Below are 27528 nucleotides of genomic sequence, written 5' to 3'. Positions count from 1 at the left end.
CAGATATTGCAGTAACATATAAGAAATGAGAATAAAAACAAGAAATGCTGGAACCACTCAGCAGGTCTTTCAGCATCTGTGGAAAGAGAAGCAGAGTTAACGTCAGTGACCCTTCTTCGGAACTGACCCGAAACGTTAACTCTGCTTCTCCTTCCACAGATGCTGCCAGACCTGCTGAGTGGTTCCAGCTTTTCTTGTTTTTATTTCAGATTTCCAGCATCCGCAGTATTTTGCTTTTATTTATTATATAAGAAATGGGGTTTGGAGTAGGTCATCTGGCCCTTGAGCCTGTTCAGCCATTCAGCAAGATTATGGTTGATCATTTATCTCAACTCCAGCCTCTCACTATCCCCATATCTCTTAATTCCCTTAGTACCCAAAAAATCCATTGACCTCTGTTATATACACGGAACAACTAAGCATTCACAACCCTCTGGAATAGAGAATTCCAAAGATTCACAACCTTTGAGTGAAGAAATTTCTCATCTCAGTCCCAAATGGCCGACCCTTTATTCTGGGCTGTTACCCCATGTTTTAGATACCCCAGCTGGGGGAAACATGTTCTCAGCATCTACCCTTAAGCCCTTTAAGAATTTTATATGTCTTAATTAGATCACCTCTCATTCTTCTAGGGAAACTCCAGGCAATATAAGCCTAATTTACTCAATCTCTCCTCTTTGGACTAACCCTCATTCCAGAAAAGAGTCTTGTAAACCTTTGTTACACTGCCTTGAGGGCAAGTATGTCCTTCCTTAGGTAAGAAAACCAAAACTGCAGATGGTACTCCAGGATAAAGGCCTGCTACCCAACCCGAACCTGACGGGTTGGGTCGGGTCGCACATCCGGGTCCGGCATTCGGGCTCGGGTCGGGCACGCTCTATCACAGGTAAGTGGCTCCATTGCTAATTTAATTTTTGGACTAGAAAGGCGGTTTTGTTAGTTATTTTAAGCTTGTGCAGATCAGCAAGAAAGTGAAAAATGGAAGGTAAGTTAACTGATGGTCGGGTCGGGTCAGGCACAGGAAAAAAATGGAAGGACTCAGGCCAGGTCGGATGTGATTCTGTCAGGCTCAGGTCGGGGTGTTTTTTGCAGACCCGAGCAGGCCATTACTCCAGGAGTGGTATCAACAACGCCCTGCATAATTGTAGTAAGACTTCCTTATTCTCATACTCCAAACCCTTTGCAACAACGACCAACATACCATTTGCTTTCTCAACTGCTTTCTATACCTTTATGTTAGCTTTCTTAGTTCATGTACAAATACACCCAGGTCCCTCTGAATGCAAACATTTCCCAGTCTCACCATTCAAAAATTATGGGTTTTTTTATTTTTCCTACTGAAGTGGATACCTTCACACTTGGCCACATTGTATTCCATCTGTCAGGTTCTTACCCACTCACCCAACCTGTCTAAATCCCTTTACAGCCTCTTTGCATCCTCCTCACCACTACTTTCCCACCTAACTTTGCATCATCAGCAAAATTGGGTACATTACACTCAGTCCTCTCATCTAAGTCATCAATATAGATTGTAATAGCTGAGGCCCAAATAGCTGATCCTTGCAGTACCCCAATAATTACAGGCTGGCAGCCCGAAACTGTCCCTTTTTTTTCCTACTCTGTTTTCCATCCACTTCTTCAATGCATGCTATTACCCCAATTCCATGAGTCCTAATTTTGTGTAATAACCTCTTGTGTAGCACCTGATCAAATGCTTTTTGAAAATGGAAATACACTACATCCACTGGTCCCCTCTCCCCTTATCCATCCTACTAGTTACATCCTCAAAAACTAAGATTTGTCAAAGCCGACTTCCCTTTCATAAATCAGTGTTGATTCTGCTTAATCATATGATTTTCTAAGTACCCTGTTACCATGTCCCCAATAGTAAATTCTAGCATCTTGCCTACGACTGATGTTAGGCTAACTGGCCTATAGTTCCCCGTTTTCTCTCTTCCTCCATTCTTAAATTGCAGGTTATGTTTGCTATCCTCCAATCCTTGGGAAATGTTTCAAAATCTAAGGAATTCTGCAAGATCAAAAGCAATGCATCTGCTATTTCTGCAGCTACCTCTTTTAAAAATCCTAGGATGCAGGTCATCAGGTCCAGGGATATGTCGCTACTTAGTCCCATTATTTTCTCCAGTACTATTTCTTTAGTTATAGTGATTTCTTTAAGTTTCTCATTCCCTCACAGGAAGCAAGGTACAAAAAACCACGCAGCCTGGCTCCAGTGCGGGAGGCGGGGTCACTCGATAAAAGGCACAATGCCTGAACGAAGGACCCAGCATCGGGAAGGGGGCAGGGGATACTGAGAGCCACCCCCCTGCCCTTGGTACCGACCCCCCTACACACCCCTCCCCTGCGACCCCGCCCACTCTGACCTACCCGTGTACCTAGGCAACAGCCACGCCTCAGTGGTGACTTTGCGCAATGAAGGAGCTGCCAGCCTCCGATTGGTCAGCAGCTCTCAGAGGGCAGGACTTGCATCACCTGGGTCCTTGATCCCGCAGAAGGCCCACAACTGTCCACTTAAGTGTATAATTGGCACAAGATTCAGTGGGCCTCCCACAGAAGAAATGATGCAGGGTTCTCAGGGTCGCATTTTCCAGACGTCGAAACCCCCATCACCCGGATAAAATCCCATCACTAGTTCTTTGAAGGAGTAATGTGTGCTGTGGATAAAGGGGAGCCCATTGACGTACTGTATACTTGGAATTCCAGTAGGCATTTGACAAGGTGCCACATAAAAGGTTATTATGCAAAGTAGGAGCTCATGGTGTAGGGGGTAACATATTGGCATGGATAGAAGATTGGCTGGCTGGCAGAAAACAGTGTATACATAAATGGGTCCTTTTCTGATTGGCAAGATGTGATGCGTGGAGTCCTGCAGGGGTCTGTGCTGGGGCCTCAACTTTTTACAATTTATATCAATGACTTAGATGAGAGGAGCGATGGCATGGTAGCTAGATTTTGCAGATGACACAAAGATAGGTAGGAAAGTATGTTGTGAAGAGGACATAAGGAGGTTGCAGATGAGTGAGTGGGCAAAAATCTGGCAGATGGAGTATAATGTGGGAAAATGTGAAGTTGTTCACTGTGGCAGGAAGAATAAAAAAGCAGAATATTACTTAAATGGAGAACGACTGCAGAATTCCGAGATGCCGAGGGATCTAGGTGTTCTAATGCATGAGTCACAAAAAGTTAGTATGCAGGTACAGCAAGTAATAAAGGCGGCTAATGGAATGCTATCCTTTATTATGAAAAGAATGAAAATAAAAGTAAGGATGTTCTACTTCAGTTATACAGGGCATTGGTGAAACCACTTCTCAAATAGTGCACAGAGTTTTGGTCTCCTTATTTAAGGAAGCATGTAAATGCATTGGAGGCAGTTCACAGGAGGATTACTAGATTGATACCTGGAATGAGCCTGTTGTCTTATGAGGAAAGGTTGGACAGACTGGGCTTGTTTTCACTGGAGTTTAGAAGAGTGAAGGGAGACTTGATGAAGTATGTAAGATCCTGAACAGTCTTGACAAGGTGGATGTGGAAAGGATGTTTCCTCTTGTGGGTGAGTCCAGAACTAAGGGGCACTGTTTTAAAATTAGGGGTTGTCCTTTTAGGCCAATTAGGGTGGGAGAGGGGGAGGGGGGAGGGAGAGGAGAGGGGGATCTACAAGGGAGTCAAGGGTTATGGGAGGCAGACAGGAAAGTGGAATTAAGGCCACAATCAGATCAGCCATGGTCTTATTGAATGGCCGAATCGCCTACTCCTGTTCCTATTTCTTATGTTATGATTTCTTTGCTGATACGGTTTAAGTAGTATTACTGCTACAATATGAGGATGGTAATTTTATTTTAACATTCAGTGCATTTCAACATTGAGTAAGCATAGCTGATGCTGCCTGAAATAAACAGAGCACTTAAGACGCTATAAACCAGCAACTCTGAAATTGACGTTAATGCATATGGATAATGGTTATCCCTTTTTGGCTGATATAAGCGACTGCCCGTTTTAAACATGGACGTTTTAAGTGATGTGGACAGTACAGGCATTCTGGCCAACTAAAGCAACACAGACAATCCTTAATGTTTTCACTACTGAGACTGACATCTGTCACTCATTCCAAAACCACTGCAGAGTTCTTTTTTTCAACAATGGTGACTGAACTGTTTTGTCCAGAAATCAGTATGAGACTACATGGGCTAGATTCGAAGAGTCTGCCACCGAAGTAGGCGGCGGACATAAAAAAAAATGCACCTCTCCGCATGGACACCGCGTCACGGAGCCGCTGCGATTTCAAACCTCTTTACCCCTTCCCATCAACCAGCCTGACCAATCCGCAGCGTTGTCACCCCACTCCCCCACACCACCGCACCCCCCCCCCCCCCAAACACACACAGAGAGAAACAATCTTCCTCCCCCCTCCCCACAGGTGTCGCGCCAAGAGGATTTGAAGGCGCAGCATTGTCAGCCCGAATGAAGATCGGTGCGGCGATCAAGGAGGCGACAGGACCCTCATTAAATCAGGTATGTAAATTAGATTACGTATTTAAATGGGGGTCCCATCACCGAGCAGCAAGGCGGCCGCCACAAGGCCTCACAGCCGCCTCAGAGATTGGCATGGGGCCTGTCGGGTCGGTGGCAGGCCTCTGCCGCACTGGTCTTCATTACCCCACACCCCTACCAACGTTCTCGACGGTGGAGGGGCTTTATAATCCTACCCCACTTGTTTACAGCTATAGGGACTCATGGAATCATAGAACAGAATCATAGAAAGTTTAAGGCACAGAAAGAGGCCACTTGGCCCATTGTGTCTGTGCCTGCTGAAAAACGATCCACCTATTCTAATCCCACCTTCCAGCATTTGGTCTGTAGCCCTGCAGATTACAGCACTTCAGGTGCATATCCAGACTCCTTTTGAATGAGTTGAGGGTCTCTGCCTCTTAGTGGCGCAGTGGTTAGCACCGCAGCCTCACAGCTCCAGGGACCCGGGTTTGATTCAGGGTACTGCCTGTGTGGAGTTTGCAAGTTCTCCCTGTGACCGCGTGGGTTTTCGCCGGGTGCTCCGGTTTCCTCCCACAGCCAAAGACTTGCAGGTGATAGGTAAAATTGGCCGTTGTAAATTGCCCCTAGTGTAGGCAGGTGGTAGGAAATATGGGATTACTGTAGGGTTAGTATAAATGGGTGGTTGTTGGTCAGCACAGACTCGGTGGGCCGAAGGGCCTGTTTCAGTGCTGTATCTCTGAACAAAAAAAATATTTCAGGCAGTGACTTCCAGACCCCCACCACCCTCTGGATGAAAAAGTTTTTGCTCATCTCCCCTCTAATTTTTCTACCAATCACTTTAAATCTATGCCCCCTTGTCACTGACCTCCCTGCTAAGGTGAATAGATCCTTCACCTCCACTCTATCCAGGCCCCTCAAAATTTTGCACATTTCAATCGGATCTCGCCTTCTCTATTCCAAGGAAAACAACCCCAGCCTATCCAATCTTTCCTCATAGCTGCATTTTTCCAGTCCTGACAACATCCTCGTAAATCTCCTCTGTACCCTCTCTATTGCAATGACATCCTTTCTGTAATGAGGTGACGAGAACTGCACACAGTACTCTAGTTGTGGCCTAACCAATGAGCTATACAGTTCCAGCATAACCTCCCTGCTCTTATATTCTATACCTCGGCTAAAAAAGGAAAGGATTCCATCTGCCTTCTTAAACACCTTATCGACCTGTCCTGCTATCTTCAGGGATCTGTGGACAGTCACTCCAAGGTCTCTCACTTCTTCTACACTTCTCAGTATTTCCCTTTTATCATGAATTCCTTTGCTTTGTTTGACCTCCCCAAATGCATCACCTCACACTTCTCCAGGTTGAATTCCATTTACCACTTTTCTGCCCATCTGACCAGACCATCAATATCTTCCTGCAGTCTACAGCTATTCGCTTCACTATTTACCACACAGCCAATCTTTGTGTCGTCTGCAAACTTCTTGATCATGCCCCCTACATTTACGTCCAAGTCGCCTATACCACAAAAAGCAGGGAACTCAGTACTGAGCCCTGTGGAATGCCACTGGAAACAGCCCTCCAGTCGCTAAAACACCAGTCAACAATTACCCTTTGTTTCCTGCCACTGAGCCAATTTTGAATCCACCTTGTTGCATTTCCCTGGATCCCATGGGATCTTATTTTTGTAACCAGTCTGCCATGTGGGACCTTGTCAAAAGCCTTGCTAAAATCCATGTAGACCACATCAACTGCACTACCCTCATCTATCTTCCTTGTTACTTCTTCAAAAAATTCGATTCAAACAAGATCTTCCCTTAACAAATCCATGCTGACTATCCTTGATTAACCTGTGCCTTTCTAAGTGACAGTTTATCCTGTGTCTCAGAATAGATTCCAATAATTAACTGAGGTTATACTGACAAGCCTGTAATTATTTGCTCCCTTTTTAAACAGAAGTACATTAGCGGTTCTACAATCCTCCAGCACCACACCTGTATCCAGAGAGGACTGAAAAATGATGGTCAGACCTTCTGCTATTTCCTCTCTTGCTTCTTTTAACAGCCTAGGGTACGTGTCTCCTGGCCCAGGTGATTTATCAACTTTCAAAGATACTAATCCCATTAATATTTCATCTCTCCCTAAGTTTATCACATCCAATACTTCAAACTCCTCCTCCTTAACTACAATATCTGCATCATCCCTCTCTTTTTTGAAGACAGATGCAAAGTATTCATTAAGAACCATAACAATATCTTCCGTCCCTACACATAGGTTACCTTTTTGGTCTTTTATGGGCCCTACTCTCTCCTTAGTTATCCTCTTACTCTTAATGTATTGATAAAACATCTTTGGGTTCACCTTGATTTTGCTTGCCAATGTTCTTTCATGCCCTCTCTTTGCTTTCCTAATTTCCTTTTTGATTTCACCCCTCCACTTGCTATACTCGTCTCATCTTTCTGTAGTACTGACGTCTCAGTGTCGGACATAAGCGTTCCTTTTCTGCCTTGTCTTCCCCTATAAGCTCCTTGACATCCATGGGGCTCTAGATTTGGCCGCCTCACCCTTTTTCTTTGTGGGAACATGTTTACTCTGAACCCCTTGAATCTCCGCTTTGAATGCCTCCCACTGTTCCGACACTGATTTACCATCAAGTCGCTGTTTCCAGTCCACTTTCGCTAAATCACTCCTCAGTTTAGTAAAATTGGCCTTGCCCCAATTGAGAAATTTAACTCCTCCAGAGAACTGCCATTTATTAGTTTTCTTCCTTACAAGAGAGCCATCAGCATGTCTACACACCCAAATTAGAAGAAAAAAAGTACCTAAAATAATGGCCCGGATTTTGCAGTAGCAATGATGGCGAAACTGTCAGCACGTTCGCTGCCATCACTTCTCTGAAACTGACAACTTCTGGCATCCACAGTTAAACACTGAAATCCAAACGTTGCTGGCAATGACTCTAAGCTTCACCACAGGATGCTAAATTTTCCCCAGACTGCAATCAAGTAGAAATCATTGAACGGACGAGAACTTGCCCTTTTACATCATTCGTCACACTGTAAAAGCCCTTGAAAAAGTTGCACCTTGTTGAATGAGGTGTAATGTGTTTTTAACAGTGTTCTAACTCATAATTACTGCTGAACAGCCACTGGCCCTGAAAACTAATGTATATTTGCAGAATGTCAAATTTCTCCATTATAATTTTTAAAAATCCACATAAAAAAAATGTTAAAGTTTGATATACCTTAATCCTGTGTATGTCCCACTAATTTATTTCACACTCTAAAATTTAAATGAAAAATGAAAAATTCAGTGCATTTTGTTTCCTGGTTTGCAGTTGGAGAACACTTAATGTGATTGGCTGCTTACCCTGCTTGATTACATCACTGCTGCTGGATGCCTCGCGATCCCCATGACTTGCGCCAAATTCAAGTTGAGAAAAGGGGAATCCATGCCACAGAGGTCGCTAAATCTTTGAGGGCAGCTTTCTTCGAGATCAGCAGCAAACGCCATCTCTTTGCCGCTGACTGCGAAATCCAGGCCAACGATTATTCCAAGCAACAGGCTTCAGATACAGAAAAAGTAACACCGCCTTTTGGCAAATTTACCTTAAAGATGCAGGTTACAGCCTTGAAATAGCATAGATTGAAGAGCAGACAAGATTCTTTGTAGTTATTCTAAAGGGATACAAAATCAGCCAGCAACCAGTCAAGGAGAGTGGTCTCTGACTGGAAAAGGACAAGACCTTTTAGTATAAAGGAAACAGCAAAGAGCTGACTCATCCTTATCTAACATCAAATTAAAAGTAGAAGGTTTCATTCCAATATACACGGGTGTAATTTAAGAAAGAAGCTAGAATAAATAAATTAGACTGAACTACAAAACCACCTTAAGGAGGTCTGGAAATTAGGCAATAGAATTCACATAGGCAGAGGAAAAAGACAAAACCATTGCAAGTATATACATTCTGCCAAAGAAATGATAAATTACAAACACAAGTTTCTACAAACTCCTGGCTGTACAAATTAGAGGATTAAATTACAATTTGTTAACTTATAATACTGAATAAGTGTGGGACAGAAAACCCACAGATGCTCTGCCTTTCAATGTTGCACAAATCTGAAAGAGAAATACATCAGAATAATTTTGAAACTGATGTTATAGCTGCTTATGAGAACTGCTATACTTGGATACTTATGAGTAGAATCTTCCCAAAGAAATCTCTTCCCATCAGCGGATAGCTTTATAATGGATGACATCCTTTGGTTGATTAAGTTTTATTTCTATAGTAAACTAAGAGCTTAGAGTATCATGGAATGCTTTTCATTTTGTGTACATGTAACAGAGAGCTCTTTACATTAGTCTGTTTAACAATTTTGTGCAGTAGAAAAGTGATAGTATGACATTCTTAAGCCAGATGGAATTTAGGCATAATTTTGAAGAATTTATTTACTAGTCAGTCCTAATGCCAAATGAGGTAAGAATGTTGAGTGACTAAGACAACATGGAGTTCACTCTCATTCCTTAGGAACAATATTAAAAGGTAGTCAGGAAAGCAATAACTCAAAAATTGTTTCTCCAAAAATTACAGCTTCAACTAACAAGGAGAATGACTAAGGCAATTTGTGGAAGCAGAACCTGACTCTTCGGTAGATGCTGCTTACTTTGCGATCACCCAAAAATAGAAAAATCTTTAATGTTTCAGCACTAGGCCCATGGGTGGCGCATTCTCCTTCACAGAGTTCTTTTTCTTAGAAGCAGGAAAGCATTTGTGATTGGACCACAAATGAAAAGGTAAACTGCAAAAATACTAAATTTAGTCACTGTTAACATAACACATATGATAAAGACATCAGTACTGAACTGTATAGAGACAGGATATTAGTAATTGGGGAGATATGTATAAATGCTGCATTATACTCTGATGGTCCTGTGAAAAGCAAATGTACATTTAGGCTTCATATGTATCAATTTAAAGACCTACAAATATTTGATCATATGCAGTCTCCAACTATCGCAGCTCTCATAAGCAACCACATCACTTTCAAAACTGATCTGATGCATTTCTCTTTTAGATTAATACAACAATGAAAGGCAGAACATCTGCAATCATTTTCAGGTGAAGAAAGTAGATATGTATTTTAAGAGGTGGTGATTGCCTTCATGGTGCAAGTGGAAGAATCAAATTAAACCACTCAAAGCTGAGAAAAGGAACAGAAATGCAGCCTATCTACTGGCTACAGAGTGGAGCAGATCGTAACGAAGTACTTTTATCTTCAAAGTTGAGGAAAATTAGATGCAGGTTAAGAAATACCAAAGCAACCTACATGCATTGCTTTCCTATGTTTATACTATGACTTTGTTCCTGTCTCCACCTATGCTTGGAGACCAGACCTGGGAACATTAAATCATGCAGCAGACATGATGGAAATGTGATGCCATGCTGGTGCTATGCATCAGCGTGCCTACTTCATGATACTAATTTGCATCATGGCACACTGAATTAGCTCAACAAAATTAGCAGGCAACAGACACAGGCTATTGTTTCAATAGCAACAGGTCTCCTGATCTGCCAGTGAGCTTACACTTGAGTGCCATTGACTGCATCAACGGTACTCATTTAATAATGTAAAAGCACCTATAAAGGCAAGTGGCATTCTTCACTTGCAGTTACAAAGGTCGCTTGGAGGTCAGCAAAAAGGGAGGAGTGGAAATAGTCAGTGAACACAACAGATACATGATGTTTGCTGTTTTATCAGCTCATGTTTAATTTTTTTTCTGGTTACTCTTAAAACTCTCTGTAGAGATGAAGCCAAATCTGCTCACATGACATTAAATGCATGGGTTTACATTTAGCTCTAAGGCAATTAACAATGGTTTCACAAAGTGAAATTCAGCTATTATAAATGTCAGCCTCAAGTTGTTTCCACTAAATAGGTAGGAATTTCTGGGCATTCATAAAGTTTCTCATTAGGGAATCTTGATACATATGAAGCCTAAATGTACATTTGCTTTTCACAGGACCAGAGTATAATGCAGCATTTCTACATATCTCCCTAATTACTAATATCCTGCCTTTATACAGTTCAGTACTGATGTCTTTATCATATGCGTTATGTTAACAGTGACTAAACTTAGTATTTTTGCAGTTTACCTTTTCATTTGTGGTCCAATCACAAATGCTTTCCTGTTTCTAAGAAAAACTCTGAAGGAGAATGTGCCACCCTTGGGCCGAGTGATGAAACATTAAAGATTCTCCTAGTTACCATAAGCATGAACTTTTTAAAAAAAACTCAATCTAAGGTTAGACTGCTTTGTCCATTCCCCTAAAAGATAGATAGGAAGAAGAAAATATAAGCCAAAAGGAAGAGAAAATTACAACAAAAGGAACAAGAGGGACTGGAACAACTTAACAAGGATAATAAAAGCAAAATACTGCAGATGCTGGAAAGCAAATAAAAACAAGAAATGCTGGAAATACTCAACAGGTCTGGCAGCATCTGTGGAGAGAGAAGCAGAGTTAACGTTTCAGGTCAGTGACCCTTCAGAACCTTTTACAAGGATATTACCGGAATGAAGAGGATGCAACTAGCAAGAGAGAATGAGCAGGGTACGTCTTCTCTTTTACAAAAGACAAGGGCCCAAGAGGAGACCTGATAGAGGTCTTTAAAATTACAGAGGAATTCAATAGGTTGGATGTCGACAAACTGTTTGGAAAGCCTGGAGAGTCCAGAACAAGGGAGCATAAAATAACAGCACCACTGACAGATCAAATAAAGAATTTAGGAGTAATTTCTTTACACACAGAGTGGTGAGAATGTAGAACATGAAGCCACATGGAGTGGTTGAAACAACTGTTGCATTTAAGGAGAGGCCATGCATGAGAGAGAAGGGAACAGAGGGATACTTGGCCAGGTGGGAAAAAGTAATTAGAGCGAGAGGTGACTTATGTGGACTATAAATACCAGCATAAAACGAGTTGGATTGTATGGCCTGTTCCTATGTTATAGATTCTATGTTATTCTACCTACAATGAAGCCTGCCCCTATAGGGCCTAAGATTTTTCTTCCTGATATTCAATACCTTCCCTTTTTTTAAAATCAGCAATCCCGGGACCTGACAGTTAAATTTTTCTCAGAAAATTGAAAGTACATAATGTTATCCAGGTATCCCTCAGCTGATTTTTTTTTTAATTCTTCAAAACAATTTCTAACATTGCAGATTGCAATTGTATTCAACATATCCTTACCATGAAATTTCCAACATCAACACTTATGTTTCTTCCCTTTCCTCTTGCCCATTCCAGGCAGTATCAAAGCATTACCCAGATCACCTTACTTCTGCAACTGAAATGATACTGCAGTTTTATTCACCATTATTTTATCTATTTGGCTTAATAGCAATGCCCAAAGAATTCTGAAAACAATTTAGCCAAAACAGATGACTAATTTCACAGAAAACTGGAAACTTTCACCTCTGAAAACATCTGTATTTTTATGAAATGTATGAAACTTTGGATAGTGAGTACTCTAACAATACAAACATGAAGGATATCCATAATTAGTTTTGTCAAGCTATGCAGGTCAAGAAAAACAGAATGTCTCCTAAACCTTGAAGAACAATGTGCATTTGTGTTTTGGAAAACTGTTCCAATGTATTCAAAGAACGTCATTAGTGCAGAAACATTCTATTACAAACATTCTTGATTGTATACTATTAAATGCTTAAAAACTGAACTTCTGCAAATTAAGATACATTTTTAAAGACACAAATAACTTTGTTCTGAATGGTTTTATAAAAACTGCATCAGTTGTCTCGCAAATCGGCAGAAACAAAATTCAGTTTGGAAAGTTATAATCTACCTGCTGCATGTTTGGAGTTCCTGAGCTGGGTCTTTGATTGGAGGAAAGCCCCTGAGAAGTTGGTGCTGCTGATGCTGAAGAGGTGGCAGGAGGGTTAGTATAAAATTGTGAACTCTGTGATCTCGGCGAGCGAATATTCTCAGTGTCTACACCATCAGTACCTGATTCATGATGGCTCAATACAAGCTGTACCAAGTCCTCCTTTTCACGGCATGTTTCTATGGGTATGTTTCTTAAGCTTAGATACTGACGTAGATCTTTGACTTTTATTTTCATGAGCTCATTACGTTGGAAAGAAGTTTGTTGCAACACTTGGCATGTGTAGCATCTTCGTAGACTTTCTTGCATCACTGAACAGAATGAACAGAAATTTTTCTTGCAATCCTTACATATGTACTAGAAAACAAAAAATAAATACTTTTATAGAGTAGGCTTCACCAGCTGGGCTCTTAGTAGTGAAGTACAAGTCTGGATCAAATCTCCTCTAAATTAAGGTTGAGGAGCTCTGATAGAGATGTTCAAAATTAGAACTTTTTTTGAAAAAGGTAAATAAGGAAAAATATTTCCACTGGTCACTGAGTCAGTAATCTATTTTAGAACAACATGGTGTTATTGCCATATAACGTACAATGTATTAAGATTTCAATGCGTAGTAATGGTGATTGAATATGCCAAATTGTTAGATAATTTTTGGGATTGAAATCTGAAGTTGTCAATTTTTCTACAATAACTGTAAATTTACTAGCCTTAATGATTGTTAGATGCTCCTTTACCTACGTACTCAAAGGAGGCAGTGCTAGGTTTCCTTCTAGGAAATGAAGCAAGCAAGGAAAGAATAGGGAAAACATCTGCGAAATGGTGACAACATAATTATAGAACATACCAAGTGACTCATAATAAGCAAAAATGAAAACTACCAACCAATAATTTCACAAAACCTTTCAATTAAAATTAGTGAGTTACCAATAGCAAAAAGCAGAAGGTAAACCAGTGACATTATTCAGCTAAAATTGGAATTATCACCAGCTCATAAACAGAATCACAGACTAATACAGTGAAGAGGCCCTTCGGCCCATCGAGTCTGCACCGATACATTAAAACACCTGACCTGTCTACCTAAGCCCATTTGCCAGCACTTGGCCCATAGCCTTGAATGTTATGACGTGCCAAGTGCTCATCCAGGTACTTTTTAAAGGATGTGAGGCAACCTGCATCTACCATCCTCCCAGGCAGGGCATTCCAGACCGTCACCACCCTCTGGGTAAAAACGTTCTTCCTCAAATCCCCCTTAAACCTCCCGCCCCTCTTGGGATTGTAAATAAAAACAAGAAATGCTGGAAATACTCAGCAGGTCTGGCAGCATCTGTGGGGAGAGAAGCAGAGTTAACGTTTCAGATCAGTGACCCTACTTCAGAACTGGGATTGTAAATGTTTGTAATACAAGGACATTGAAATTTACAACATTTATAAGTAAACTACTAAATGTACCAAGACAGCATTATTTTGTAAGTTTTTTTTCCAGGATTTGCTATTAGTAAGAACAATACTAGACAGAACCAATTCATAGGGGAACTGTATTCAAGCAGAAAAAGTAACTGAAATTCGCTCTCCTGAAAAAAAATTTAAAATGAGACATAACTGAAATCTTTTGGCAGGTGGAGAAGCAATTCCATCTGATGTCATTCAGTATTTAACATTAATATTCCAAATTTATTTCCCAAAACAGTTAATTTATAGGAACTGTAGTTCCTTAACATTCTGCAATCTCGGAACTTGGAAATTTGGCAAATTTGTTAAGAGTTCTTTGAGGATATAACAAGCAGAGTGGATAAAGGGGAACAGGTAGATGTAGTGTATTTGGATTTTCAGAAGGTGTTTGATAAGGCGCCACATAAAAGGTTATTGCACAAAATAAGAGCGCAGGGTATTGGGGGTAATATGTTGGCATGGACTGAGGACTGGCTAACACACAGAAGGCAGAGAGTCGGGATCAATGGGTCTTTTTCAGGTTGGAAAGTCGTAACGAGTGGGGTGCCACAAGGATCAGTCCTAGGGCCTCAACTATTTACTATCTATATTAATGACTTAGAGGAAGAGGCAGAATGTAGTGTATCCAAATTTGCTGAGGATACAAAAATAAGTGGGAAGGAATGTTGTAATGAGGACACAAAGGATCTGCAAAGGGATATAGATAGGTTAAGTGAGTGGGCAAAAACTTGGCAGATGGTGTTCAATGTGGGAAAATGTGAGGTAATCCACTTTGGTAGGAAGAATAAAAAGGCAGATTATTATTTAGATGGAGAAAGACTACAAAATACTGCAGTACAGAGGGATCTGGGTGTTCTTGTGCATGAAACACAAAAGGTTAGCATGCAGGTGCAGCAAGTAATTAGGAAGGCAAATGGAATTTTGGCCTTTATTGCTAGGGGGTTAGAGTTTAAAAATAGGGAAGTCTTGTTACAACTGTATAGGGTGTTGGTGAGGCCACACCTGGAGTACTGCGGACAGTTTGGGCCCCCATATTTAAAGGATATACTAGCATTGGAGGCAGTTCAGAAAAGGTTCACTAGGCTGATTCCTGGAATGAAGGGGTTGTCTTATTAAGAATGGCTAAACAGGTTAGGCCTTTATTCACTGGAGTTAAGAAGAATGAGAGGTGACCTTGTAGAAACATATAAGATTTTAAGGGGGCCTGACAGGGTAGATGTTGAGAAGATGTTTCCACTAGTGGGGGAATCTCGAACTAGGGGACATAGTTACAGAATAAGGGGCACACATTTAAAACTGAAATGCGAAGGAATTTCTTCTCTGAGGGTGGTGAATCTCTGGAATTCTCTGCCTCAGAGTTGTGGAGGCTAGGTCACTAAATATATTGGAGGAGGTAGATAGATTTTTGAAATCTCCGAGTCGAGGGTTATGCGGAGCAGGCCCGAAAGAGGCCTGGGACAGATCAGCCATGATCTTATTGAATGTCGGGGCAGGCTTGAGGGGCTGAATGGCCTACTCCTGCTCCTATTTCTTATGTTCTATTGCAGTACTTGCATGAAATAGAAAGGCCATTTACCAATACAATATCAAAAGTAGTCAACATTTTATTTCCCCTCTCCACCTTCCTCTCCCCCACACCACCATATTCTTGCTTGAACAGAGAGTCATATTGATATGGTTCCAAATTTTTGTATCTATCAAATGATTATTCATATGTGAGCCAAGACAGAAAGCTACTTGACCATCTTAGCCTAGACCAATCGTTTCCATGTCCACAAATTTTCACTTTCCAGTTGAGATCATTGGATAGAAATCAGGAGCTGGTTGATTTTGTTTTGTAGCCTCAACAAAATTCCATTTAAATTTTCCAAGTAACTTACTATGACACTATACATGACTAACATGACATTTTGAAAACAGATGATCTCAGCCAATGCATGTAGGATTGTGTCTATTGTCTTCTGGAACCAAGTGGGAGCAAATGCACTTCCAGTCGAGCTCTGGTATTGTCTTGTCTTGTCTTTGGCCTCCTTATCTCGAGAGACAATGGGTAAGCACCTGGAGGTGGTCAGTGGTGTGTGGAGCAGCGCCTGGAGTGACTATAAAGGCCAATTCAAGAGTGACAGGCTCTTCCACAGGTGCTGCAGAAAAATTTGTTTGTCGGGGCTGTTACACAGTTGGCTCTCCCCTTGCGCTTCTGTCTTTTTTCCTGCCAACTGCTAAGTCTCTTGGACTTGCCACACTTTAGCCCCGCCTTTATGGCTGCACGCCAGTTCTGGCGATCGCTGGTAACTGACTCCCACGACTTGTGATCAATGTCACAGGACTTCATGTCGCGTTTGCAGACGTCTTTAAGGCGGAGACATGGACGGCCGGTGGGTCTGATACCAGTGGCGAGCTCGCTGTACAATGTGTCTTTGGGGATCCTGCCATCTTCCATGCGGCTCACATGGCCAAGCCATATCAAGCGCCGCTGACTCAGTAGTGTGTATAAGCTGGGGATGTTGGCCGCTTCAAGGACTTCTGTGTTGGAGATACGGTCCTGCCACCTGATGCCAAATATTCTCCGGAGGCAGCGAAGATGGAATGAATTGAGACGTCGTCTGTCCAGGCCTCGCTGCTATAGAGCAAGGTACTGAGGACACAGGCTTGATACACTCAGACTTTTGTGTTCCGTGTCAGTGCGCCATTTTCCCACACTCTCTTGGCCAGTCTGGACATAGCAGTGAAGCCTTTCCCATGCGCTTGTTGATTTCTGTATCTAGAGACAGGTTACTGGTGATAGTTGAGCCTAGGTAGGTGAACTCTTGAACCACTTCCAGAGCGTGGTCGCCAATATTGATGAATGGAGCATTTCTGACATCCTGTCCCATGATGTTCGCTTTCTTGAGGCTGATGGTTAGGCCAAATTCGTTGCAGCAGCCGCAAACCTGTCAATGAGACTCTGCAGACACTCTTCAGTGTGAGATGTTAAAGCAGCATCGTCAGCAAAGAGGAGTTCCCTGATGAGGACTTTCCGTACTTTGGTCTTTTCTCTTAGATGGGCAAGGTTGAACAACCTGCCCCCTGATCTTGTGTGGAGGAAAATTCCTTCTCTGAAGACTTGAACGCATGTGAGAGCAGCAGGGAGAAGAAAATCCCAAACAGTGTGGGTGCGAGAACACAGCCCTGTTTCACGCCACTCAGGATAGGAAAGGGGTCTGATGAGGCGCCGCTCTGCTGAATTGTGCCTTTCATATTGTCATGGAATGAGGTGATGATACTTAGTAGCTTTGATGGACATCCAATCTTTTCTAGTAGTCTGAAGAGACCACGTCTGCTGACGAGGTCAAAGGCTTTGGTGAGATCAATGAAAGCAATGTAGAGGGGCATCTGTTGTTCGCGGCATTTCTCCTGTATTTGACGAAGGGAGAACAGCATGTCAATGGTCGATCTCTCTGCACAAAAGCCACACTGTGCCTCAGGGTAGACGCACTCGGCCAGCTTCTGGAGCCTGTTTAAAGTGACTCGAGCAAAGACTTTCCCCACTATGCTGAGCAGGGAGATTCCACGGTAGTTGTTGCAGTCACCGCGGTTCGCTTTGTTTTTATAGAGGGTGATGATATTGGCATCGCGCATGTCCTGAGGTACTGCTCCCTTGTCCCAGCACGGGCAAAGCAGTTCATAGAGTGCTGAGAGTATAGCAGGCTTGGCACTCTTGATTATTTCAGGGGTAATGCTGTCCTTCCCAGGGGCTTTTCCGCTGGCTGGAGAATCAATGGCATCACTGAGTTCCGATTTTGTTGGCTGTACAAAGAACAGTACAGCACAGGAACAGGCCATTCGGCCCTCCAAGCCTGCGCCGATCTTGATGCCTGCCTAAACTAAAACCTTCTGCACTTCCGGGGTCCGTATCCCTCTATTCCCATCCTATTCATGTATTTGTCAAGATGCCTCTTAAACGTCTCTATGGTACCTGCTCCCACCACCTCCCCCGGCAACAAGTTCCAGGCACTCACCACCCTCTGTGTAAAGAACTTTCCTCGCACATCCCCTCTAAACTTTGCCCCTCTCACCTTAAACCTATGTCCCCTAGTAACTAACTCTTCCACCCTGGGAAAAAGCTTCTGACTATCCACTCTGTCCATGCCACTCATAACTTTGTAAACCTCTGTCATGTCGCCCCTCCACCTCCGTCGTTCCAGTGAAAACAATCAGAGTTTATCCAACCTCTCCTCATAGCTAATGCCCTCCAGACCAGGCAACATCCTGGTAAACCTCCTCTGTACCCTCTCCAAAGCCTCCACGTCCTTCTGGTAGTGTGGCGACCAGAATTGCACGCAATATTCTAAGTGTGGCCTAACTAAAGTTCTGTACAGCTGCAGCATGACTTGCCTATTTTTATACTCTGTGCCCCGACCGATGAAGGCAAGCATGCCGTATGCCTTCTTGACTACCTTATCCACCTGCGTTGCCACTTTCAGTGAATGTGGACCTGTACGCCCAGATCTCTCTGCCTGTCAATACTCCCAAGGGTTCTGCCATTTACTGTATACTTCTCACCTGTATTAGACCTTCCAAAATGCATTACCTCACATTTGTCCAAATTAAACTCCATCTGCCATTTCTCCGCCCAAGTCTCCAACCGATCTATATCCTGCTGTATCCTCTGACAATCCTCATCACTGTCCGCAACTCCACCAACCTTTGTGTCGTCCGCAAACTTACTAATCAGACCAGCTACATTTTCCTCCAAATCATTTACATATACTACAAAGAGCAAAGGTCCCAGCACTGATCCCTGCAGAACACCACTAGTCACATCCCTCCATTCAGAAAAGCACCCTTCCACTGCTACCCTCTGTCTTCTATGACCGAGCCAGTTCTGTATCCATCTTGCCAGCTCCCCTCTGATCCCATGTGACTTCACCTTTTGTATCAGTCTGCCATGAGGGACCTTGTCAAAGGCTTTACTGAAGTCCATATAGATAACATCCACTGCCCTTCCTTCATCAATCATCTTTGTCACTTCCTCAAAAAACTCAACCAAATTAGTGAGACACGACCTCCCCTTCACAAATTCATGCTGCCTCTCGCTAATAAGTCCATTTGTTTTCAAATGGGAGTAAATCCTGTCTCGAAGAATCCTCTCTAATAATTTCCCTACCACTGACGTAAGGCTCACCGGCCTATAATTTCCTGGATTATCCTTGCTACCTTTCTGAAAGAAAGGAACAACATTGGCTATTCTCCAGTCCTCTGGGACCTCACCTGTAGCCAATGAGGATGCAATGATTTCTGTCAAGGCCCCAGCAATTTCTTCCCTTGCCTCCCTCAGTACTCTGGGGTAAATCCCATCAGGCCCTGGGGACTTATCTACCTTAATGCTTTGCAAGACACCCAACAGCTCCTCCTTTTTGATAATGAGATGACGGAGACTATCTACACTCCCTTCCCCAGGCTCATCATCCACCAAGTCCTTCTCCTTGGTGAATATTGATGCAAAGTACTCATTTGGTACCTCGCCCATTTCCTCTGGCTCCACACATAGATTCCCTTCTCTGTCCTTGAGTGGGCCAACCCTTTCCCTGGTTACTCTCTTGCTCTTTATATATGTATAAAAAGCCTTGGGATTTTCCTTAATCCTGTTTGCCAATGACTTCTCATAACCCCTTTTAGCCCTCCTGACTCCTTGCTTAAGTTCCTTCCTACTGTCTTTATATTCCTCAAGGGATTCATCTGTTCCTAGCCTTCCAGCCCTTACGAATGCTTCTTTTTTCTTTTTGACGAAGCTCACAATATCCCGTGTTATGCAAGGTTCCCGAAACTTGCCAAACTTACCCTTCTTCCTCACAGGAAGATGCTGGTCCTGGATTCTAATCAACTGACGTTTGAAAGACTCCCACGTCAGATGTTGATTTACCCTCAAACAGCCGCCCCCAATCTAAATTCTTCAGTTCCTGCCTAATATTGTTATAATTAGCCTTCCCCCAATTTAGCACCTTCACCCGAGGACTACTCTTATCCTTATCCACAAGTACCTTAAAACTTATGGAATTATGGTCACTGTTCCCGAAATGCTCCCCCACTGAAACTTCGACCACCTAACCGGGCTCATTCCCCAATACCAGGTCCAGTACGGCCCCATCCCTAGTTGGACTATCTACATATTATTTCAAGAAGCCCTCCTGGATGCTCCTTACAAATTCTGCCCCATCCAAGCCCCTAGCACTAAGTGAGTCCCAGTCAATATTTTGGAAGTTAAAATCACCCACCACTACAACCCTGTTACCTTTACAGCTTTCCAAAATCTGTCTACATATCTGCTCGTCTACCTCCCACTGGCTGTTGGGAGGCCTGTAGGAAACCCCCAACATCGTGACTGCACCCTTCCTATTCCTGAGCTCCACCCATATTGCCTCGCTGCATGACCCCTCCGAGGTGTCCTCCCACAGTACAGCTGTGATATTCTCCTTAACCAGTAATGCAACTCCCCCACCCCTTTTACATCCCCCTCTATCCCGCCTGAAGCTTCTAAATCCTGTAACATTTAGCTGCCAATCCTGTCCTTCCCTCAACCAAGTCTCTGTAATAGCAGCAACATCATAGTTCCAAGTACTAATCCAAGCTCTAAGTTCATCTGCCTTACCTGTTATACTTCTTGCATTGAAACAAATGCACTTCAGACTACCAGTCCCGCTGTTCTCTGCAACATCTCCCTGCCTGCTCTTCCTCTTAGTCTTACTGGCCTTATTTACTCGTTCCCCTTCATTTATTTCACTTGCTGTCCTACTGCTCTAGTTCCCACCCCCCTGCGACACTAGTTTAAACCCTCCCGAGTGACACTAGCAAACCTCGCAGCCAGGATATTTGTGCCCCTCCAGTTTAGATGCAACCCGTCCTTCTTGTACAGGTCCCATCTGTCCCTGAAGAGATCCCAATGGTCCAGATATCTGAAACCCTCCCTTCTACACCAGCTGTTCAGCCACGTGTTTAGCTGCACTATCTTCCTATTTCTAGCCTCACTGGCACGTGGCACAGGGAGTAATCCAGAGATTACAACCCTCGAGGTCCTGTTTTTTAACTTTCTACCTAACTCCCTAAACTCCCCCTGCAGGACCTCATCACTCTTCCTGCCTATGTCGTTGGTACCGATGTGTACCACAACCTCTGGCTGTTCACCCTCCCCCCTGTCCGTTCAGAGACATCCTTGACCCTGGCACCAGGGAGGCAACATACCATCCTGGAGTCTCTTTCACATCCACAGAAGCGCCCATCTGTGCCCCTGACTATAGAGTCCCCTCTAACTATTGCTCTTCTGCGCTTTGTCCCTCCCTGCTGAACAACAGTGCCAGCCGTGGTGCCACTGCTCTGGCTGCTGCCGTTTTCCCCAGATAGGCCATCCCCCCCAACAGTCTCCAAAACAGTATACTTGTTAGAGAGGGGGATAGCCACAGGGGATTCCTGCACTGACTGCCTGCCCCTTCTAGCGGTCACCCATCTATCTGCCTGCACATTGGGTGTAACCACTTCTCTAAAACTCCTGTCTATGACACTTTCTGCCACTTGCATGCTCGTAAGTGCATCCAGTTGCCACTCCAACCGATCCATGTGGTCTGTGAGGAGCTGCAACTGGGTACACTTCCTGCAGATGTAGTTGTCCGGAACTGTCATTTCCAGCACTAATTAGTTAATTAATATAAAATACTTATTAAATACTTCCTAAATTGTTATAATTAAATATATGGTCCCTAGTGCTAGATTTCTACTATAAATATTAAATGCGAACTAAATACAGTAATCTCCAGCGCCCAGCTCATCCATGACTGGTAGAGGCTGGGCTGCATTGAGGGCAGTCTCAGTGACAACATTCTCCCTGGAGTACAGTTGTAGGTAGTGCTCAACCCAGCGGTCCATTTGCTTGCGTTGGTCAGTGATTATGTCCCCGATTTAGATTTGAGGGGGGCGATCTTCTTGATGGTTGGCCTAAAAGCTCTCTTAATGCCATCATACATTCCTCTGATGTTTCCGGTGTCTGAGGCCAGCTGAATATGACTGCATAGGTGTTGCCAGTAGTCATTTGCGCAGTGCCTGGCTGTTCTTTGTGCAGTGCTTCTGGCTGCTTTAAGTGCTACGGATGTTAAACTACAAGAAAGCCCCCAGCGAGTTAACAGTGCAATGCACTTAGCAGCTATGACAGGTTCCAGCTCTTCAATATGAGATTGAAACCAGTCTGCATTCCTCTTCGCACGTTTGCCGTAGGTGGTCAAAGCTGACTCATAGATGGCGTCTCTGATGTGGGCCCACTTGGTCTCAGCATCCCCTGTGGGTGTGTTTTGAAAGGCTTTTACAAGTGAATTTAGAAATTTTTGGAACAGCTGTGAATGAGAAATTCTGCTCGTGTTGATGTGCGGGTGGCCCTTCTGCTTGGAGTGATGCAACTTCTTTGGTCTGAGTCTAACCTTGCTGCACACCAGGGAGTGGTTGGTGTCGCAGTCCGCACTGTGGAAGCTGCGTGTGATTTGAACACGGTTTGAGGAGGCTCGCCTTGTGACGATGAGGTCCAGCTGGTGCCAACGACGCGATCTTGGGTGCCTCCATGAAACCTGGTGACAGGGTTTAGTATGAAAGAACGAGTTGGTGATGCAGAGGTTATGATAGGTACACAACTCAAGCAGTCTCTGTCCATTCTCATTCATCCTTCCAATGCCATAGCGCCCAAGGCAGGAGGGCCATGAGTCACGGTCGGCCCCAACCCTGGCATTAAAGGCCCCCAGCAGGAACAGGTCTTTGGTGTTGGGGATGCTACTAATGATATTATGGAGTTCCTCGTAGAACTGCTCTTTAGCTTCAGGTGAGAGCAGAGTGTTGGAGCATAGATGCTGAGTAGGTGTACTGGACCAGAGGTGGTGAGCAGTCGGATGGACAATGTGCGTTCCGGGCCATTTGAGGGAGGCTCTATCATGCTGAGCAAGGGGTTTCTGATGGCGAAGCCCACTCCATGCTGTCTTGGTTCTTCAGGATCCCTACCCTGCCAGAAGGTGGTGTAGTCTTGCTCTCTTAGAGATCCGCTCGCAGGGAGGCGTGTCTCCTGAAGTGCTGCAATGTCTACATTGAGTCGACTGAGCTCGTTGTTAATGATGGCGGTCTTCTGAGAATCGCTGATTTGCGTAAGGTCTTCCGACAGGTCAGGACACATAGTTCTGATGTTCCAGCTTGCAAAGCGAAGGGCTGGTACCTTCTTTCCTTTTTTATGTTGTTTGGTGCGGTGTTGCAGTCCACTTTTCGGGCAATGACCCTGAGCTCCAAGCACCCATTGAAGCAGGTGGACTGTGGCGGGACAGAACCTTATTGACCGGGGGCTGCCTGGGGTCAGGGGGTAGTTGTCCAGTGAGGTGCAATGACCTCTCCCACCGACAAAGGCAACCCATGGCACCCAATCTCTACGCCGATTGAGCTGGACTTATAACCCGTAATTGCTGCCTTCCGTGTTGTTTCAGTCGCTGTGAGGCGACTATGGAGTGACCTCTCCATGGCGCATGCCTGGGCGAATGTATGGAGGTTGAGAGTTGCCCAAGCGTCAAAACCCCCCTCTCGGCCTTTCTGGTGGGGTCCAAAGGAGTGCAGAGCACGACGTTTGGCACCGGTATGGCTGCAGGAACTGCCGGAAACATGCCAAAGGTGACACATGACCGCCTACGGGTTCCGCTCCGGATTTTGTTAGGGTTCACTCCCTTAGCCTTGGTCTCTCCCGAGACGCCCACAAGGCGGTGGGGTTGTTAGGGTCCCTACACAGGGGTAGGAGGATGCCGGTGGGAGGAGGGGGTGCGAGGGGGAGGGGTGCAGGGGAGGGGGGAGCTGGGAAGGGGTTGTGAGGGGGGGGTGAGCTGAGAGTGGAGCTGGGAAGAGGAAGGGGAAGGGGAAGGGGGGGGAAAAGGGGGTTCAGGTAATAAACCATTTCATCAGTTCCCACCATCGACGTCGGGAAAGCTCATCCACATCCTCCGGGAGGTGAGCGACATCCTCGGGCGCCGGTACCAGCAGGAATACGCCAACATTGCGCTGCAGATGCTCTCCGAGCCAACTCCCGCAGGCGCTTTGAAGTTGTGGCCGAGGAGCCATTCGTGGCACCTTTTCGCAAGGCTTCCCCTCTGGGATAGTCTTATTGCCCTGGGGTCCCGCTGCTCCTTCTTCTCCACAATGGACTTACCGCACGCCGTGGCCGCGGACATTCTGGACGGTGTAGACAGCAGGATCAGAGATCAAAGTATCACCAGCTGTACTTTGCAATTTCGTCCGGATTACGTTCAATTTCATTTAGTGCTAAATGAGGAAAACAAAGAGCAGGTATGGCTGGGGGAGGGCAGTGGGCCCAGGTAACATAAACTAGCTGTTAACTTGTAGTTAGGGCTAAAATGAACTGATTAAAGAGCTAGGGGAGTTTAAACAGTTTAAGAGGGCAGATTGGGGGAGAAAACATTAAGAATGGGAGCAGTGGCCATGGATAGAGTTGAACAGCAAGGGAGCTTATAGCCCAGGAGCCATCTTGGTATATACTGGTATATAGCTCTGGTATAACATGAGTTAAATGTTGTGAACTAATCACTATATTTAACTGAATCTAGCAAAAATGTAATATATCTAGTTTATGAATCTTTCTTTCATTTAACACCAGACACTTTTTTTTTAAGCAGTGGACACTGGTTAAAAAACTAGAACAGTAATTCTAGTTAGCACACATACTTAAAATTTACAACAAGTCAGTTATTTAAAGAGATGCTGGTTTTTGTTAATCTTTTGCATTGAGTAAGCAACTGCTAGTAAAATATTGAGGTACATTAGGGTATATTACCAATCTAGAACACAAGTAAAAGACATTTATTTTAAAAAAGCAGCTTGCCCTGTAAACTTAAATTTTAGCAAATGCTATTAATCCCTGCCCAATCAAGATAGATTTCTTTTAACCCAATAAATGTGAATTTAGCATCAAAAATTAACGGCAGATGAAGTTTTATTGTTGCATTGCATTCAAATTGACTCAACAGCTTTACAGCTCACTGTATACATGCTCTAAATTGAATTTACAATTTCTCCAAGTTGCAATTGCTTAGACATCTTCAGCCATCATGCTCAGTAACCTGTTTTTTTTTACCTCTGAAGTTCTTGGTATGTTTTATTATATTGAAGTGTAAATATGTGTTGTGTTAGTCATTTGCTGTTACTTCAACTTTAGCACCATATTTCAGTCAGTTAGCATAATCGTTCAGTACCAGTTTCATTGCAGGGTCATGTCGGAACAAATCAACCAGGGTTCCTAATCTTCATCAATATCCAGCAACCCCTGTTGGAAATGTGGATGTGCGGACATTGGGCGATCACAGATTGAAGTCAGCTATAATGCTTTTACTGATTCAATAGCTTGCTAATATATTAAAAATAGCCATTTATGTAAAGTTCCAGTGCTTAGGAGCAAAGGAACAGGAGTAAGCCATTCAGCCCATCAAGCCTGCTCCGCCATTCAATACGATCATGGCTAATCATCCACTTCAATGCCTTTTTTTCCCCACACTGTCCCCATATCCCTTTATGCCATTGGTATTTAGAAGTCTGTCAATCTCTACTTTAAACATACTCAATGATTGAGCTTCCACAGCACTCTGGGGTCGAGAATTCCAAAGATTCACAACCCTCTGAGTAAAGAAATTTCTCCTCATCTCTGCCCTAAGTGGCTTCCCCCTTATTTTGAAATTGTGTCCCCGGTTCTAGATTCCCCAACCAAAGGAAACACCTTACTTGCATTTACCCTGTCTATCCCTTTAAGTATTTTGTAGGTTTCAATGAGATCACCTCTCATTCTTCGAAATTCTGGAGAATACAGGCACAGTTTCCCCAATCTCTCTTCATAGGACAGTCCCGCCATCCCGGGAACAAGTCTGCTGAACCTTCGCTACACTCCCTATATGGGAATAATATCCTTCCTAAGGTAAGGGGACCAAAACTGCACATAGTACTCCAGGTGCAGTCTAATCTGCTTGCTTGGTGCATGTGGAATTGTATCCCAGTAAGAACTTAATGCCCTCAAAATTAGGGGGAAAACTGACAGAAAAAGTAAATTAGCACTATATTTTGATTTGCAATTATGTTCGATATTGTTGTCCGATTGTCTCCTAATTGAAGCAGGCACTGTGTCAAACAGCAAAGGAAGGACAAAATATAATGTATATAAATTACTTTGCTGCTGAACTGTGCTATTGTTTCATTGTGTATCATTCAATTTGCTTTATTTGGGTCCCTAGAACTATGTAAGCTGACTATGGTGAATTTATTTTCTACACTGACAGAATTATCAATAAACATAATAGCAGAGAGCACAGCTCTGCTCCCAACAGGTACTGAAATTAAAGCAATTAACCTGGTAAGGAATTTGATTTGTGTAGACTGTCAAAAGCATTTTTTAAATCAGCAGAAAAATCAAGACCTGATGACTCTAGCCTAGCTGTGATAGCAGAGAACTACAAAGATTGTATAAATTGCCTAAGCCCAATGATTTGGATCAAAATTACTCGGAGTGTTTGGTTTGTAGATTGTAAACGTACTTAAGTTTATTTAATTCTGAACATACAGTCTGAAGCATTCCTTTAAATATTTTGCAGTATCGGGCTGAATTTTCCTAGCCCTCCGGCGTCTGGGATCATGGCGGGGTGGGGGGGGGGGGGGGGGCCCGCAAAATTCTTCCGGGAGAGGCCCGCCACGACCCCCGATGCCAAGAAGGCCCCACCGCAGTTTATCAGCGGCGGCCCCCCCACCTTCATTTCAATACATTAATGAGGATTAATGAATGCAAATTAACTCACTTTGTCCCGGCGGCCATCCCTCACCGACATTTTGGCCGTTGGCTGGAACTCCCGCGCTTTTGGAACTCCATTTGGAGTTCTGAGGTGTGACATTGGTTGGTTTTGGGGGGGGGGGGGGCGAGGGGGAGGACTAAAATTATCAGCATAAGGGAGGGGAAGCAGAAAAAACACTTTTTAATTGGCTGTGGGGATGGTGGGAAGGGGTTGAAAGGCAAATGTTACAAAGTTTGTAGGGGCGGTGGGGGGGTGGTGGAGAAAGAGTTCCGTTTTGGAATAATGTTTATTTTCCTGATATAGGCCCAAAAAAAATAAACATTGGGAGGCAGGGGGGTTGGGAAGGGATTCTAGCTTTTTATTTATTTATTTTTTTAAACAAAATGCACAGTAATAGAACCTTAAAAATTCAAATCTTTTCAAAGGGCTTAAAGCCCTTTAAAAATGGCGCAGGCGCCTGTGCAGTGGCGCCAGACGCCGTTGCCAGAGTGGCCGCCCCTTCTACGTCATCGTGGGCGGCGCTCCGCCCCCTCTATTTAAAATGAGCCCCGGTGCAAAATATTGCCGGTCTAAGCGACGGTGCATCCACGCAAGCGGACCGCCGAGATCAGAGCATGCCGCCGCAATTTGCAGCACGCTCATAAAATTCAGCCCATCGTGTTTGCCAACAACAAATGGATGTTTCTAGACCTAAGTTCGATGTTAAAGACTTGATATAAATGCAAGCTTTAGTTATCAGTTTACACAAAATTCAAACTGCTTAAAAAAAATTTAAATCTGGCAAGTACTCGTTCAGCCCATCTCAAACCCTGAACAGATTTTTTCACTGGTATCGCACAGGATG

General features: G+C 43.8%; 1 protein-coding gene across 3 annotated transcripts in view; it reads right to left on the bottom strand.

Moving 5' to 3' along the window:
• rnf34a (ring finger protein 34a) overlaps positions 1–27528 on the bottom strand; it is a 62205-nt gene that overhangs the window by 15750 nt on the left and 18927 nt on the right. For all 3 annotated transcript variants that reach the window (XM_068055007.1, XM_068055008.1, XM_068055006.1), the window contains one exon: positions 12370–12765. In XM_068055007.1, coding sequence (XP_067911108.1) covers positions 12370–12765 — 396 coding nt within the window. The remainder of the gene's footprint in view (positions 1–12369; positions 12766–27528) is intronic.

The sequence above is a fragment of the Heterodontus francisci genome, chromosome 23, assembly GCF_036365525.1.
Source record: "Heterodontus francisci isolate sHetFra1 chromosome 23, sHetFra1.hap1, whole genome shotgun sequence".
NCBI lineage: Eukaryota > Metazoa > Chordata > Chondrichthyes > Heterodontiformes > Heterodontidae > Heterodontus > Heterodontus francisci.
Note: the sequence above shows the minus strand (reverse complement) of the source record. Positions and strands in the feature narration are given on the sequence as shown.